General features: G+C 35.5%; 1 protein-coding gene across 2 annotated transcripts in view; it reads right to left on the bottom strand.

The window, feature by feature from the left end:
- Positions 1-18,685, bottom strand: part of EFNB2 (ephrin B2) — a 55,585-nt gene that overhangs the window by 18,036 nt on the left and 18,864 nt on the right. For both annotated transcript variants that reach the window (XM_026668908.2, XM_087967290.1), the window contains exon 2: positions 13,043-13,326. In XM_026668908.2, coding sequence (XP_026524693.1) covers positions 13,043-13,326 — 284 coding nt within the window. The remainder of the gene's footprint in view (positions 1-13,042; positions 13,327-18,685) is intronic.

The following is an 18,685-nucleotide window of genomic DNA, read 5'->3' as shown; positions in this document are numbered from 1 at the left end:
ACTGAACTGGCTGTCAGTCTATATAGCAAAATTTATTTTAAAAGACAGAAGAAAAATCAATGCAGAGTACAGTTGAGTGCTTGGTGTGCTAGCAAACAAGTAGTGATTCTCATCCTCATTTCACAAATCCATAGGAGTCTTACAAATTCTTACGTTCCTCTCCACAGGAATGGCATTGCAATTGTTTTCTGTCATGTAGAGCACATACAACAAAGTTTATCTAAGATTCAGCCCTAAATGCATTATAGCTGCGATCAACAATGGAACAGGTATGATTTTCTCTTCTAGTTACTCTACAGTCCACCTGCAAGAGTAATTAGCAAACTTTTTACAGCTTTAAATGCAAATAAAAAGCATGTATGTATTAATGCTAAAAGAGAATAAAGCAAGGCCCATGCAAATTGTATATATTTTTACTTTTAATTATCTCCATTTTAATGCTGTTTTTTCTATTTTTAACCTGTTTTTATTATAATATATTGTATATATAATAAAATAGTGTGTGTGTGTGTGTGTGTGTGTGTGTGTGTGTGTGTGTGTGTAGTATTCAGCTTTGTTCAGTTATTTTCCCATGTCTTTATAGTTGTGCTTTTAAAGTTGTAGCGACGTTTCGGCAGAATCTCATCTGCCATCATCAGGCTCGTGTTGAGATTCTGCTGAAACGTCACTACAACTTTAAAAGCACAACTATAAAGACATGGGAAAATAGCCAAACAAAGCTGAATACCATACATATAAATACCCGTGAAAACATAAGAAAGCAAATATAATATAATAAATATAATATAATAATATAATATAATATATATAATATAATAAATATAATATAATATAATATAATATAATATAATATAATAAATATAATATAATATAATATAATATAATATAATATAATATAATATAATATAATATAATATAATATAATAATATAAATTATATTATATATTTATATATTTATAAATATATAAATATATTTATATTTATATTTATATTTATATTTATATTTATATTTATATTTATATATTTGTTTTCTGAGGTTCTGCGGGTATTTGTATGTGGATCTTTAGTTATTTGGGTTTTCTCCCGCGTAAGATTGGAAGTATCTAGGCAGCGTTTGATGAAGTCTCATTCATCATCTTCAGGCTTGTGTCTTCCGCTCTGTGCTTCTCTGATGCAAGCTCACATCACTCTGAGAAGCACAGAGCGGAAGACACAAGCCTGAAGATGATGAATGAGACTTCATCAAAACGTTGCCTAGATACTTCCAATCTTACACGGGAGAAAACCCAAATAACCAAAGATCCACACACACACACACACACACACACACACACACACACATATATATAAATATAAATATAAATATATATATATATATATATATATATATATATATATAATTACACCACCCAAAATCACCTTTTGAGAGATGGACAGCTATATAAATTTGATTTAACAAATAAAATATTAAAAACATTTGCTCCTACTTTTTAATAGGAAAGTAGCCCTGTTTCAGGAAGGCACAAACTAGTTTGTTGTCCAGGTCAGTATTAGGGTAGCATGTACTTCACTTATGCCACCTATAGCAGAGAACAGCAGCAAACATAGGAAAACAATTTAAAAAGGGTTTTGTGGTACAGATGCAAGACTAGAAACGTGTTATGGAACACTAGTGAGGTCACGAATAGCAGCCAGAAAAGTGCCCACAATTCAGAAAACCTCAGTCAATTCAATAAGTTCAAACACAAGCACTACTAAGAAGATCAAGGGTCATGTTTTTTCAGCAAGCATTTTCTTGAATTCTGTGAAAGGCGACCTCACTTCTAAAAAGAGGGTCAATCTTTGACGTTTGAAGACTTTTGCAACAGATACATTTATGAACTTTAGTAAAATAAACTTCTTTGGGGTAATTCCTATATTGTTATGATGAAACCAGGCGCATTATGCTCACATATGATTAATGCTTACATCGTATCATTAATGCTTTTTTCATATCAGGACATGGCATCCAGAATACCTGAAAACTTGAATTTTTTTAAACAGAAAACCAGGCAAACCTGGCAAACATGAGCATAGAAGTAGGAAAAAATAAGGACGTAAAGAAGAAAGGTGTTCAGAAAAGGATAAACTTATTGTAAGCAAGCAGTGATGTTACTCTAAACACAAACGCATACATGTTACATGTATCTCAAAGTCTTCCATCCAAAATGTGCTAAAGCAACATATTTGTGTGTGCACACACACACACAGAAGGATACATATAGATATATAGATATATTCTTACTTCTAGCTATAGTTTTAAGGATGATTATATTATGTATAGCAATATTATAAAACATCTTAAAACCAGTAGACTGTTTTTCTGGCCTAGCCTATGACCATTCCCTGCATAACATTCAGTTGAATAAATTGTATAAAATGAGATAGTCAAGTTATTCATATTGGGGTTAGAGAAATATATGTTTATTTATAGAGAAATTGCTTTCCTAAAACGGTATTTTGAGCGATGGCTAGTTTCTTCTCCAAAATTAGAAGGCCGTATTTAGATTCATTGAAGCTACAGTAACAGAAGCAAGCTCTTTTTCTCTCCTGCCCAATTTTCTATTTTTTTTTTTGGGGGGAAGCTTTCTTCAATCTTAACAGATCTCTCCAATATTCTTATAGTTTATTACTTAATCTGCTGTTGGAAAAATATAGAATCTAAAAGAAAAGGTTCCAATTGGAGGCAGAAATATATAGCTGACTCCCTGTGCAGCGTACTGTCACTAATTGCCGGCAATGATATTAATGACCCAGTAATTGCAGTAAGAGTGGCACTGAAGTGGAAAACATCATCTCAAGGCAGAGTTCATCTTTAGGTGGTAGGCCATCAACACTGACTGATTTAATGCCTAGTGACATTTCAGACTATAACACTACCGACAAGAAATGTGCCACACACGCTCTAATGGCTTAAATGGACATGACGTTATTTGCTGTGACTGCAGAGTCCAGCAGTACCCTCACCCCGCACCAAAATGACACAGGGTTTGTCCCACAAATGAACCATGTTTCTTTCAGGAGAGATAATGTCTAATCTAACAATCTAGTGCCACTTTCCACATTTTAGTTTCCATTAAAAAAAAAAAGGCTCGTGCTTTTAAATTCAGCACAAAGAGAAGTTTGTTCTAATGTACAATGGGGGAAAAAAACTTTTTTTTTTTAATCGTGTGACCACAGTCTACTATAAAAATAACTTAGCATTTAAAAATCAGCACCTTAAGTTGATTAAGATCAACCTTTTAAATCTGAGCAATGTTGCAACAAACATATTATAATATTGCTTTGAACCTTCGCTGCTTTCCTCACTTTAACAAAATAATTTCCAACAAAATGTATTTCATACAGTGCAAATAATATAGAGCAATTGTACAGTACATTAGTATCCTGAAATGAAAACGAAAGCCTTGTATTTTCTGAAGCATCTTTGCCTGAATGGAGATCCAGGGTTTAAAGCATCTGCATTTTTGGCAAAGCTTGCGCAGCATCTTCAAAAGCTATCCCCAGGCACAGATAACATTATTGCTCAAATATTTTGCACAGCTCTAAATTAACAAACAAAAATGGTCATATACGGATAGTCCTCAATTTATGACTGGACTGGAATTAGGACTGAAATTTCTGTAGTAAGTCAAGTCAGACTTGTTTTTATGACCTTTTTTATGGTGGTCATTATGGTTGAATCCACTATCGTTAAGCACAGTCACAGTTGTGTGAATCCATTCTTCTGAATGGACATTTTACTACTAAAAAAAATAGATCACAAATTGCTATTATATGACCATGGGAAACTGCAACTGGTCATAAATATGAGCTGGTTGCCAATCGCCCAAATTACAATTATGTGACCATAGGATTGGTACAAGGGCAGTAAGTACGAGTACTGGTCGTAAGTGTGAAGACCTGACTTTTTCAGCACCATCATAAATTTGAACAGCCACTAAATTAATGGTCATAAGTCAAGGACTACCTGTAAATATAACAGTGCTATACAAGAAAAACGTATTTGTGATAATCCACACACTCTAAGTTAATGAAAGCTACTTTAATAGAAGCACTGTGAATACTCTATTTTAATCAACAAGCAAATAAACACATCTTATGTGAACAGTCCAAATTGAATTTTCTAATGTGATCATTTTGCTATGGAAGTTAATATAGCTAGTAATCTAGGGCACAGTACAATAAATACTAAAAATACATACAGGTGATCTTGCCTCAATTTACGAACAATATGAGAATAAAAACAGTTTCCAAAACTGAAGCTCTCACACAATAAGTGTTATAATCACTTTTTTTGAGCCACCCTTTTCAAAAACAATTTCAAAACTAGACTGTGAAGTGCTGCAATCAGTATTCAACTCACTATTAGAAGGGAATATAAAGCTTGCATTCAGCTTCTCCATTACTGCAAAGCAACTGACACTAAAAAAAAAACTAATTGTGATACTGGTTGTACAGCTAAGCATTTACCATTGTGTAGCTCTCTGGATTGCTGGCATCTATGATAAATTGCATTCACCTTAGAGCTGAAGCTATATGGACACACTTTAAACGTTGTATCATTTAGTTTACAGAGATGTCAATATTTACTCTATAGCAGGTGGAAATTTATACAATGAATGTATAAATTTCCACCTGCTATATTGAAAAATTTCACTTCTAAACTCAAATTTGAGGCATTTCCAAGGTTTCCTTGTTTCTAATTAAAACTTGGATTTTGCATTTTTAACATGATGTATAAAGGAGAACAACTTCATGACAGTGTCTGAAAAAATCCTAAATAAAAGACTTAGTTGGATTTTTTTCTTTTCTTTCTTTTTCTTTCTTTCTTTCTCTCTGCTCCCTCCTCTCTCCCACCCTTTCTTTTACACAATACTTTCTTCTTATTCTATTAAATACTCCAGGGGAAAGTTATGTATAACTGGAAATGGGAACCATCCTTACAATATGTTTTATGGTTCTGTTATTCCACCTCTACAATTAAATAGTTTATGTACCTTTTGGTTATCATATCTACCCAGAAAAAAAATAAACACGTTCCATTTAAATTTATTCTGACTTTTTTTAAACAGCCCTCCTCTTCTACAGGATGCAAATGACTTCCTCTGATTTAATGAGAATTCTTCAAATCCCACTGCAGGAGGAAAAGCGCCTTAGGGCACTAATTTTGCATAGTTTTACACTTGTAGTTAACTTTACACATGGGAGTAGTTCTACTTAAGTCACAGAGACGCTTTGTATACATAAAAATCAAACCTCTGCATGTAAGCCTTTGTAACCAATGGTTTAAGTTATTTATTATGTTTAAAGTATTTTAGTTTAATACTAATCTGCATAATGAATACATAAAAGCTCCTTAAGCAGAAAAAGGAGATTCTCCTTTGTAGAATTTAATTGTCAAAACTTTTATGTGTTTGTGTGTTCACGCATGCATGTGAACCAGTCATGGCATGAAATATTAAACAAACCAGCTGAAAATATTCAACTGATTATAAAACAGTAAAAGCAATTCTAAGCAACTCTGAAATACTTCATTTTCACTTGTAAGCAGTGTGTCTTCTATTTTTCTGTGTACTTTAATATCCGCCATACATTGGGGAAAAGACTGGCTTACCAGCTCCCACCTACTAACAAGTACAGTCATCTTGATCTCTCATTTGCTACCCATGAGAATAAGAATAGTATTTACATATTCCCTTCTGGAGTATCTTTCTGTCTAGCTATAAATGAGATCAACTGATGGCACTGCCTATGTAATGGCACATATATGAATGAAGGCATTCTATAATAGCCACATTAGTACATTTACAAGATCCTGGTGGGTTGAAAAATGCACTCGCCAGATTCTACATCCATTAATTCTATCCAGTGTACGTATGCACACACACACACACACACAGAGAGAGAGAGAGAGAGAAAGAGAGAGAGAGAGAGAATCCTTAAAAATCCTTACTTTTCTCCCTTCAATAATTTTATGCTGATGATGTGTATTTAATTCAAATAGAACTGAATTAGCTGAATTAAGAATGATTCTCCAAAGATTCAGTGACTGAACTTTCTGTATCATATTATGTTAGAGTCAAAGGTAATTTCTTTTTCTTTTTAATATAGATAATTCAAAATTTTATTAGTTTATCCAAATACAATATAAAATACAAAAATAGAAAAGAAAAAATTGGAAACGTCTGACTCCTTTTGGTGCAGTAGAATAAGATAATAGCATCAAACCTCATTGTTTTACTTTTATATAATAATACAAACTAGCCATTTCTATAACAACAAACCTATTTGATTAGCAAAACCCAAAAACAAAGTTTCATTTTTTTCCACTCAAGCACAAAGTCCAAAAGCGGTTTCCAAGTAAAAATAAAATTGCATTCTTTTCTTTAATCAGACCAGTCACTTCGTCCATCTCTGTTAACTCCATCAACTTTTGCAGCCATTCATTCATTGTGGGAATCAAAGTGTCCTTCCATTTTTTTGTATAATCTTGCTGCTGTTAACATATATAACATCAAAGTCCCTGGGTATTTTTTTTTCTAAATCTTTTCCATTAAACCCAAAAGAAAAGTTGAAAGTAATTTCTGTATGTGTAATATAATTTAAGACAAAAGAGAGAAAGCAAAGATCATATTTTGCCTATGGTCGTGCAACCTGATATTCTTTATAAGCGTTTACATATTACAATAAAAGGTCATGTCCTCAAAATCCAGAGTTTATCGTTTTAAAAGTTATTGCTTTAAAAAATTGAACAATGGCAAACTATAAAAACAAGAATATCAGAAATAGCTGGTATTAGGGAACGGAAGTGCTCCTATCCAAAACCTTTCGCTAATACTATTGTGTGTAAATATGTAGTAGAATTTTGGTTTTTTAATTATTCTGTTGAATATAATTTTTCTGGAAGAAATTATATTTTTAAAGTTAGGAACAGGTTGAACTACTTTTTCTTACTTTCATTCGCCCTTAGAGTCAAACAGATGGAGTTTTATCCATTTAAGAAGGCACATCTGGGAATATCAATTGGAAAATATAACAGAGTAATAACTTCTGTAAAACAGTCAAGAGTGAAACATCCAAATTAAAGGAAATGTTATTGTGCTCATTTTTATTAATGTGAGAAATATATATTTTATAACCTATAAATTATTGGCATGAATATTTATTCCCAGAAAGGTTCTATGGCTGAAAGTGGAATTGAATTATATCCTGTTCTTGGCAATCTGACTATGGAAAATTTAGTTTTGCAAAAATGAGATTTGTGGGCCTTTTTTCTTCTAAATAGCAACTTTTTCTTATCATTCTTTTGAACCATGGACTTTCTTCAGCTTTTAGACTAGACACAGTAGTCATAATCAAAGTCACAGTAAATAATGCGAGATATAGATTCATCTGTGTAAAATTTGTAATACCTCTTTTAATCCTCTTCTCAATTAGGATTTTTCCTACTTTTTTAAAAAAATTACATAATATCATTAAATCTGTATGCTGATAGCAAACAGTTCATTGTAAATTACAGGGAGTCCTCCGTTAAGGACATTGGGACCAGAATCTCCATCGCTAAGCAATGTGGTTCATAAGTGTGCGATCAAATGACCACATTGTTTAATGCAGAAATCCCAACAGCCCCTGCTGCCATCGTTAATCAAATCCCACCAGTTTTTAGGAAAGGGGAACCTTATACAAGCCATTCCCAGTTTGGTCCTTCCCTATCTCGGGTCTCAATAATATATATATGGTCTTAACATATATATATCCTGGTTGTATAGTTTTTAATTGTAAATTGTTTTAATTTGTTTTACATTGTTATTTGTATATGTCTTTTGGTGTTGTTCAGTTGTATGTTGTGAAAGAGCACCTTATTTTGTTGTTCTCAGGTTCTGAGTACAATGACAATAAATTTATCTAAATCTAAATCTAAATCTAAATCAATAAGGTAATTGTAGTTTCTTCAGTTTACCCTACCTGCCTATCTTCCCCCTCATCTCTACCTTTTTGGCCACCTTGTACAGCGGCACTCCACAGTGGCAAAATCAACGGAACTGGACCTTAAAAAGAGGCTTGCACCTTCAGCAATATCAGCCAGATGCTGCCATCCCTGGATTGCAACTTCAGCCACAGTGCTGGTGGCGCCTACCACTGCTGAGGAATGCCACCTCAAGAACTGGGCTGCAGCCAGCCATTCCAGCGCAAAGCCCTAACTACTTGCATTCTGCAGGTCCTGCTGCCCCCAGTAACTGTTAGCCACATGTATAAGCCTTCTTCCTTCACATGTACCATTCTCCTGAAGCTTTGGAAGGCAATATTTTGAAGAACAGCACATTCAATTTGAAGGAAGGCGAACATTCCTTCTCATGAGGTTTCAGATGACTTCAAAAGCCTTCCAAATCATCACAAAAATGGTGTGTGCAGCCTCTGGAAAGAAGCCCGGTGCAGCTAGGAAGAAAACAGCAAATGTCGACTGGGTGAACCAAGGCTGGTGGAACATTTCAACAGTTGCTGATTCTTAAGCAAGGATTATCTGTAATTGAATCTAGTTCATTCTAATTCTCATTTCTGCTTAAAAGTTATCTTATTTATTTATAGGATTGTTTGCCACCCATCTTACTATCTGGGTGGCTCACAAACATATTGTGAGCTGTTTATTGAAAAGTGAACAGTTTCAAAGTTACCTACCCACTTCTACCAATAGGTTAAAAGTTGTCAAAAGTTTTAGAATCTTGACTAGTTAAAAAAGAAAAAAATGAAGACAAGGAGAAAGTCATTCTTTTTCTGACCGTAGCTTATGGGTCAGTTCAAGAACCAAAATTAAATCCTATATTTGTTTCCTCCAGCCAAGTGTCAGTTAGGAAATGGATCACAAGAGCCTTCATGAAAGAATTATTAACTGGATGAGAGAGTATATCTTATCAAGTATTGTTACTGAGAAATATTTTCAATAGTTACTAATATCTGGAAATGATTCCCTATAAGATTACTTGGAAGGAATCAAATTGGTTTCCCAATAAAAATACACAGAGCTGTAGATTAAGTTAACCAAAGCTCAGAAGATTTGTTACAGTAATCAAGACAGACTCAACTGCTGTAATTCTACTATTGTACTGATTTCTACTTAGCAAAGTTGCAAAGGATAGGGATGCAATCTATTCCTTGCACTTTTACTCATTCTGTGATTTACCCTCTGTCTCTTCTGTTTTGTGCTATGTCATCTTTCTTCAAGAATGATCATGAGATAAGAAAGATAACAACTTGGTTCCTTTTCTTCAGACTTTCCCACTTAACTTTGTTCACATGCAGGTATTTGACTCTTGGATCTGAATTCAGGCTTTTGATATGACTTATAGGCAAATTTAAAAACTACTTTTATTTAAAAATTCTTGTGAAACAAAGTATCAACCTAAGGTCAGATTTTTATGAAATAAGATTTTTTGATGGGTTTTTCAGGGGATTGTACACTGACCTATGATCAGAAATTGGATCTTGAAGGCATCACCCATCACCCTGATACCATTTCCAAGGCACCAGGCTGAAAGATGTGAATTTTCTAAACCCCAAAGAATGCTATAATCCTCCCGGAAATGTAATTATTATACTGTATTACCATAATGAAATAATTATACAAAAATGAAGAAAATGAGTCTTATTTATGGATTTAGAATATTACTGACACAGATATGACAAAGCTGACAGTTTTCCATAAGTTCCATTTGTCCATAAGTCTCAAGTCATAATTAAAGTACCATTTATGTCACAGTTGGCCTACTATTGGGAATTAATCCCTAAAACATTAAATAACTGCTATATTTCGTAACAGCTATTTGAGCACGGAGGGATCTGTTTACACGGTACATTTTCATAAGGAGTACTGACTACTTTCAGTTCTGTACCTTTTATTCTAGCAATACAAAATTTATTGATTCACTTCTTTCTCAGAAGCCCTAAGCACTGAGAAGTCTTGCATTTAAAATTACAACAGCCATATTTTAAAACAGATCATACGTGCATCAAATTACATTTTCAATATTCTATTTTTGTTCTGAACAATACACATTTTAATTTAATTAATATGTACTCTATATATACAATTATTAATTTTATTAGTACCTATTTTAGTCCCATTCTGTTCTTTTTCCATTTTTAAATGAATACATATAAAAGGAATTTGTTGCACTTTGTTTTTCAGGAATGATTCAGAAGTATGACAATGGTTGTTTTTTTTAAATAATATTTTTATACTATAATACTATGCCTACTTACATAGGACTGACCTAATAAAATCATTTTTTTACTATTTCCAAATAAGTGGATTACAGGTAGTTTTCAACTTAGGACCTTAATTGGAACCAGAATTTTTATTGCTAAGTAATGCAGTTGTTAAGTAAGTCAAACCTGATTTTACGAACTTTTTCCCAAAACCGTTAACTGAAACACTGAAGTTATTAAAAGAATCATGTGCTTGTTAAATGAATTTGGCTTCCCCTATTGACTTTGCTTGTGGGAATCTGTCTGGGAACATCATGAATGGTCATCCCATGACCCTGGAATACTGCAACCATCATAAATACATGCCAGCATCACGATTCATTTATGGCTGGGACACAGCAATGATCTGTTGCTAGAAGAACAACTACATCTACATCTGCTGGTCTCTTGAGAAATAGGAACATTCAGCTTTTTTTTTTTCACTCGAATTTAAAGCATCCATCCCACAGATAAGTCACCTGAGCTTTTTCCCACTCATCCTTTCACCTCTTTCCTGGCACCATTGCTATACCAGCTAACCATACTCCAGTTTGATTAAATATCTAGTAACCAAGCAAGTAGAAAACAAAACTGTCCATGCAAATACAAACAAATTTTACTTCAATTATATTTTATGTTTTCTATTTGAAGTTATTATCTCACTTTGTGATCACTTTTCTTGTATGTTATGTATATATAGGAAACACACTGCCAAATACTTTGAAAGAGTTAAAGTGTCATTCAAACTGTGATTGTTATTTATCACTGAATGAACATTGACTGAATATTATTGTATCTTACTACATCTCAAAATACAATGTATTAATACTGCAAATGGGGTTAAGGGAAAACGTATTAGATCAGAAAGATGACATATGGGATGCAGCCCTTTAATTTCTAGCATAACTGACTTTTCTTCTTTATACTATTTAAACTACACTGCTCAAAAAAATAAAGGGAACACTTAAACAACACAATGTAACTCCAAGTCAATCACACTTCTGTGAAATCAAACTGTCCACTTAGGTAGCAACACTGATTGACAATCAATTTCACATGCTGTTGTGCAAATGGAATAGACAACAGGTGGAAAGCATAGGCAGGTAGCAAGACATCCCCAATAAAGGAGTGGTTCTGCAGGTGGTGACCATAGACCACTTCTCAGTTCCTATGCTTTCTGGCTGATGGTTTGGTCACTTTTGAATGCTGGCGGTGCTTTCACTCTAGTGGTAGCATGAGACGGAGTCTACAACCCACACAAGTGGCTCAGGTAGTGCAGCTCATCCAGGATGGCACATCAATGCGAGCTGTTGCAAGAAGGTTTGCTGTGTCTGTCAGCGTAGTGTCCAGAGCATGGAGGCGCAACCAGGAGACAGGCCAATACATCAGGAGACGTGGAGGAGGCCGTAGGAGGGCAACAACCCATCATCAGGACCGCTACCTCCGCCTTTGTGCAAGGAGGGACAGGAGGAGCACTGCCAGAGCCCTGCAAAATGACCTCCAGTGGGCCACAAATGTGCATATGGCTGCTCAAATGGTCAGAAACAGACTCCATGAGGGTGGTATGAGGGCCCGACGTCCACAGGTGGGGGTTGTGCTTATAGCCCAACACCATGCAGGACATTTGGCATTTGCCAGAGAACACCAAGATTGGCAAATTCACCATTGGCGCCCTGTGCTCTTCACAGATGAAAGCAGGTTCACACTGAGCACATGTGACAAATGTGACAGAGTCTGGAGACGCCGTGGAGAACGTTCTGCTGCCTGCAACATCCTCCAGCATGACCAGTTTGGCAGTGGGTCAGTAATGGTGTGGGGTGGCATTTCTTTAGGGGGCCGCACAGCCCTCCATGTGCTCGACAGATGTAGCCTGACTGCCATTAGGTACTGAGATGAGATCCTCAGACCCCTTGTGAGACCATATGCTGGTGCAGTTGGCCCTGGGTTCCTCCTAATGCAAGACAATGCTAGACCTTATGTGGCTAGAGTGTGTCAGCAGTTCCTGCAAGACGAAGGCATTGATGCTATGAACTGGCCTGCCCGTTCCCCAGGCCCGAGTCCAATTGAGCACATCTGGGACATCATGTCTCGCTCCATCCACCAATGCCACATTGCACCACAGACTGTCCAGGAGTTGGGGGATGCTTTAGTCCAGGTGTGTGAGGAGATCCCTCAGGAGACTATCCGCCACCTCATCAGGAGCATGCCCAGACATTGTAGGGAGGTCATACAGGCACATGGAGGCCACACACACTACTAAGCCTCATTTTGACTTGTTTTAAGGACATTACATCAAAGTTGTATCATCCTGTAGTGTTTTTTTCCACTTTAATTTTGAGTGTAACTCCAAATCCAGACCTCCACGGGTTGCTAAATTTGATTTCCATTGATTTTGTTGTCAGCACATTCAACTATGTAATGAACAAAGTATTTAATAAGAAGATTTCATTCATTCAGATCTAGGATGTCTTATTTTTGTGTTCCCTTTATTTTTTTGAGCAGTGTATATTAAGATACCCAGGTATTAATCAGTTACATTGCTAACATTGCCAGTTCAGCCTACCCAGTTGTCTGAAAACCTGGAAATAAAACAGGATCTAAAAACAGTAGGGAGGAAGTTAATAATAAGCTGCCATGAAAATACTTTCAATGAAAACAATATAAATCCTTTAAGCTTCTTACTTGATTGAATACAATGAATAAATTAAGAAACAGTAAGACCAAAAAAAGAAAGGAAACAAAGTTATTGTTCACTTACATATGATGTAATAGTCCTCGTTTCTCTGAAATTCTAGACCCCAGAGGTTAGGGCTAAACTCTTGAAACTTGATGGTAAACTTAACATCTTGATCAGGCTTGGCACAGTTGAGCAGGGGAGTGTTGTCCTTCTTAACAGTACAGCTGTCTGCTTGGTCTTTCTCAACCATATAGACTTTGTAGTACTCATACTGACCACCAGTCTTAGAGTCCACCTTTGGGCATATAATATCCAGTTTATCTCCAATCTTTGGATACAGTACTAATCCTTGTCCAGGATGGAATCTAAAAGAAAAAAAAACAGATAAAAATCATTCATTAGATAAAGAGAAGTTATGTATCATACTCATAAAAAGAAACCTACAAACTGAAGGTATCAAAATAAACAAACAACAACTACCCAATTTTAGTTTTCTTTACTATGGACAAGTTGAAATCCAAAATGATAAGTTAATTATCACAAACTTCTGGATCTACCTTAAGAAGAATTCAAATTAAGTTTTATTCAACAATATAAGAATTAATTAAAGATTTTCTTCTTGAGCTTGTTCTAAGCAAAGATACTTGGTCAAAATAAATGGATAAAATAGGACCATCTGATCTAGTATCCAATATTAAGTACTGGATAAAACTATTTGGAGCCTCTGTTCATTATACAATAAACAACTATTTCCACTGAGGTAGAGGCCTCATCTCTCTCCTAGTCTGCCATATGGAGAACCAACAGCAGCTGCAGCTTCCAAGCACTGGATATACATCTGACCTTCTTTTATTACAGCATTTTATTATCCCTTAGGAAGGTTTCAGCTTATCTTTTTGAAACGTAAAACAAAAGAGTGAAGCTTTTGTTTTGTTAAAACTAGAACCTGCACCAATAACTTGTTAAATGTTCCTGGTATCAACCAGATACATTAAATATTTCAAATTACTTAAAACTGGCTATTCACTATTCAAGCAACTCAGTTTACCTTAATGTAAAACTACCTTAACAAAGGTTAAGTTTTAAATGAAAATAATTTCTTGGTTTAAATGTACTCTGTTTAAGCAAAAAAAAAGTCACTGCAATCTTTACTTTCTGCCTAAGATTTATGAGTCCCAATTAATATTCTTAGAGTTATGGATGCAGAATCTCCCTAATATTAATACCCTTTAATATTAATATTAAACACCTCCTAATCTAAACATTTCACGACAGTTATCTTACTGTAAGAGAAAACATTACTGAAGAAATTGGCTTCTTAATGAATAATTATTTCCAGCAATTTATATTAAGGACTCCACAGCAGACACTCATATGATCAAAAATATAAAATAATGGAGAAGTACTAAGTCCCCAACCTCTAGTGCTGTTTTATTTCATGCATTTCCAACACAGGCTCAAAGGGAAATTATTTTCATCCAGGCATGCAGATTTTATAGGCTAAATATCTCAGATTACTGAAGATAGAGAGTTGTCATAATTTTAGCTTGGCCATTAATCAGAAAGATAAACACCTGAATGTTTGTATTTATACACAATAAAAGCTGCTATATACTATTGCACAATCCTTCAGCAAAGGAAGCAAACTATGAACATCTTAAAGTAGCCCATAACAAATAAAATTCCCCATCTGTTTTGAAAAAGGTACATGAGGTGGCAGTGCCCAAGCTAATTAAAACAGATACACCCTTTTTGGACTTGATCAAAAACTTCCTGAATCCCATACATGGTACCAAACATCTGAAGGACATATCCTCTTTTTTAAAAAGTGCAGTGTGACATGTTACAGCAGGTATAAGCTACGTACATCTGTAGCAGTTGGGTGTATCTGGCAGCAAAAGCATGAAATAAAAAGTGTCCCAAAGTTGACTTACGGGTGAAACTCGAAAAATTAGAATATCGTGCAAAAGTTCATTTATTTCAGTAATGCAACTTAAACAGTGAAACTAATACATGAGATAGACTCATTATATGCAAAGCAAGATAGTTCAAGCCATGATTTGTCATAATTGTGATGATGATGGCTTACAGCTCATGAAAACCCCAAATCCACAATCTCAGAAAATTAGAATATTACATGCAATCAATAAAACAAGGATTGTACATAGAACAATATCGGACCTCTGAAAAGTATAAGCATGCATATATACTCAGTACTTGGTTTGGGCCCCTTTTGCAGCAATTACTGCCTCAATGCGGCGTGGCATGGAAGCTATCAGCCTGTGGCACTGCTGAGGTGTTATGGAAGACCAGGATGCTTCAATGGCGGCCTTCAGCTCTTCTGCATTGTTCGGTCTCATGTCTCTCATCTTTCTCTTGGCAATGCCCATAGATTCTCTATGGGGTTCAGGTCAGGCGAGTTTGCTGGCGAATCAAGCACAGTAATCCCATGGTCATTGAACCAGGTTTTGGTGCTTTTGGCAGTGTGAGCAGGTGCCAAATCCGGCTGGAAAATGAAGTCAGCATCCCCATAAAGCTCGTCTGCAGAAGGAAGCATGAAGTGCTCCAAAATCTCCTGGTAGACAGCAGCATTGACCCTGGACTTAATGAAGCACAGCGGACCAACACCAGCAGATGACATGGCTCCCCAAATCAACACAGACTGTGGACTTCAAGCATCTTGCAGTGTGTGCCTCTCCATTCTTCCTCCAGACTCTGGGTCCTTGGTTTCCAAATGAGATGCAAAAGTTGTTCTCATCAGAAAAGAGGACTTTGGACCACTGAGCAACAGACCAGTTCTGTTTTTCTTTAGCCCAGGTAAGACGCTTCTGACGTTGTTTGTTGTTCAGGAGCAGCTTGACAAGAGGAATATGACATTTGAAGCCCATGTCCAGGATCCGTCTTGTGTGGTGGCTCTTGATGCACTGACTCCAGCCTCAGTCCACTCCTTGTGAAAGTCCCCAACACTTTTGAATGGCCTTTTCCTGACAATCCTCTCCAGGCTGCGGTCATCCCTGCTGCTTGTGCACCTTTTTCTTCCACACTTTTCCCTTTCACGTAACTTTCTATTAATGTACTTTGATAGAGCACTTTGGGAACATCCAACTTCATGTGCAATTACCTCTTGAGGCTTTCCCTCCTTATGGAGGGTGTCAATTATGGTTTTCTGCACAACTGTCAGGTCAGCAGTCTTTCCCATGATTGTGATTCCTACTGAACCAGACTGAGAGACCATTTAAAGGCTCAGGAACCCTTTGCAGGTGTTATGGCTTAATTAGCTGATTAGAGTGGGACACTTTGAGCCTAGAATATTGAACCTTTTCACAATATTCTAATTTTCTGAGATTGTGGATTTGGGGTTTTCATGAGCTGTAAGCCATAATCATCTCAATTATGACAAATCATGGCTTGAACCATCTTGCTTTGCATGTAATGAGTCTATCTCATATATTAAGTTCACCTTTTAAGTTGCATTACTGAAATGAATGAACTTTTGCACGATATTCTAATTTTTTGAGTTTCACCTGTACTGTTCACTCCCACTGTACATTTTTATTCAAGTAAGAAATCATATAAATTAAGCAGAGGAACCCAAATAAGTATAAAATTAATATAAAAGTAAGGTGAGGCAGACAGAGAATATATAACTTTTAGTGGGGATATACAGAATCAGATGTCGTTAATGAACAAAACCGATTTAATCTTCCTTTAACTGTTTTTATTTGCCTTACTTGTAGCTTCTACAATAGAAAATATGGAACTGCATATGTTTACTAGGAATCCATCCAACAGACACAGACTAATGGCACCTTTTGCCTAAACATATCCAGCTTTTATACTACCCTAACTTCAGCCCTGGGCCAAGCAATTTGAATATGAAATACACAAATTCCACAAAGCTTATTTTTTACTTTGCTGAAACATCCCATTACTTTGAGTGGGGGGAGGGGGGAATCAAGAATAAAGACATTTTAAATTTGAAAATGTATGAATACATAATATATCAATATTTATATTCTAAAACCTACTTTTAATTTGGCTACAACTGATATCTCCTTGTTCTGGGATATTTTTGTGATTTTTAGAGAAAAGGGCATGAGACTGTGGCAGTTGGTTCCATCTGTCTCCTAAACATGAGATATTAGAAAAGATGAGCCTCTAGGCTAAAAGTGTGACCATCAAGGAACCATATCAGTTTTCTTGACCAGTGGATGGAATCCCATTGCTCCTTATGTTCACTGAACATCTTACACTATTTGCTTCCCAACCTGTTACTGAAATTACACATAAATTAAAGTTGCCAAGCCCAAGTATTGTTATCAACAGAGGGAATACTCCTCCAAATATTGTTCTACTCTGTAGATTTATTTGATTTGATCAAAACGTATATTTATTTGTATCCCACCTTTATTTTTACAAATAACTCACAATGGCAAACATATCCAACACATTTTTCTACTTCTATTTTTTCTCACAATAACAATCATGTAAGGTAGGTTGGGCTAAGAAAGTGATTGACTCATAGTCACCTAGCTGGCTTTCATGGCTAAAGTGGGACTTGAACTCATCGTGCCCCACTTTTCTAGTCTGGTGTCTCAACCGCTAAATCAACTAAACCACTAAACTGTTTCTATTAGACCAATGACACAAGTAATATATTTTCTCATTCTTAAGAATGGTTCATTCTACACCATGCTTCTTGATTCAGCTAGCTTTACAAATGTCTTTTTGTTACCTTGAATATTCACAATCCTCAAATTATGACCATTAAACAATGGTTCAAATAAATGATGGCTTTCAAAAAAGGGATTTAAGACCTAAATTCAGGTTTACAACTAATACCCTACCTCTGTGGTCATTTGATCACAATTCTTGCACTTAGGAACCAACCATCTTGCATTTATAACCAGCTGCAGCATTCCAGAATCATGGGATGTGAATTAGCAATGTTTTTGGCCAGTTTCTGACAAAAACTGCCATTGGGTAAGCTGGATTCACACCTATAACTGCATGACTTGACTTATGACCATCATAAAAATGTTCATAAATTCAAGTCAGATCACATGATGACTCGAGTTATGACAGCAATGACTTACAACAAAAATCGTGATTCCAACTGAAGTAATAAATCTAGGACTACCTGTTTAGAATACTTCTAAGTACTACCATACTGCTATGGAATTTTATTTTTATAAAATCAGTACAATTATTCAATTTGAGCAGAATTACATTATTTTTTCTGAAAATACAAGTATCACAACAATCATGTGTTCATTTGTTATACTACAACTTTAAACAATGCGCTGAAGATCTCTCTTGAGTGGGAAACATGTAAAGCAGAACTAGACTGCTAACAATGAGCTTCCCTGGACTATGTTACATTCATTTTCAGATTGTAACTGCAGAGCTGCCATTCACAACAGGTTTTATCAATAGAGAAGCACAGTTGACACAAGACTGGATTGCTCTGCTATTCTAAGAATATGTCATTACTGAGGACTGCAACAGGACAACAGCTTCTAGGCAAGCTTAACTGACTTTCATTTAGTAACTGACTTTCATTTAGTGAGTCTTAATCCCTTTTTATACACTCCATTCTCTTCAAGGGATGAGGAGATTATACAGATGAACATGCAGGCTTCTCAAACATCCCCATTTCCTTGAGATGAGGAGATAAATTCTGCACTTGGATCTATTTCTTGATTTAGAAATGTTACAAATTAC

This window comes from Notechis scutatus, chromosome 5, assembly GCF_049901735.1.
Source record: "Notechis scutatus isolate UNSWTSFEM ecotype Mainland chromosome 5, rNotScu1.2, whole genome shotgun sequence".
Taxonomy (NCBI): Eukaryota; Metazoa; Chordata; class Lepidosauria; order Squamata; family Elapidae; genus Notechis; species Notechis scutatus.
Note: the sequence above shows the minus strand (reverse complement) of the source record. Positions and strands in the feature narration are given on the sequence as shown.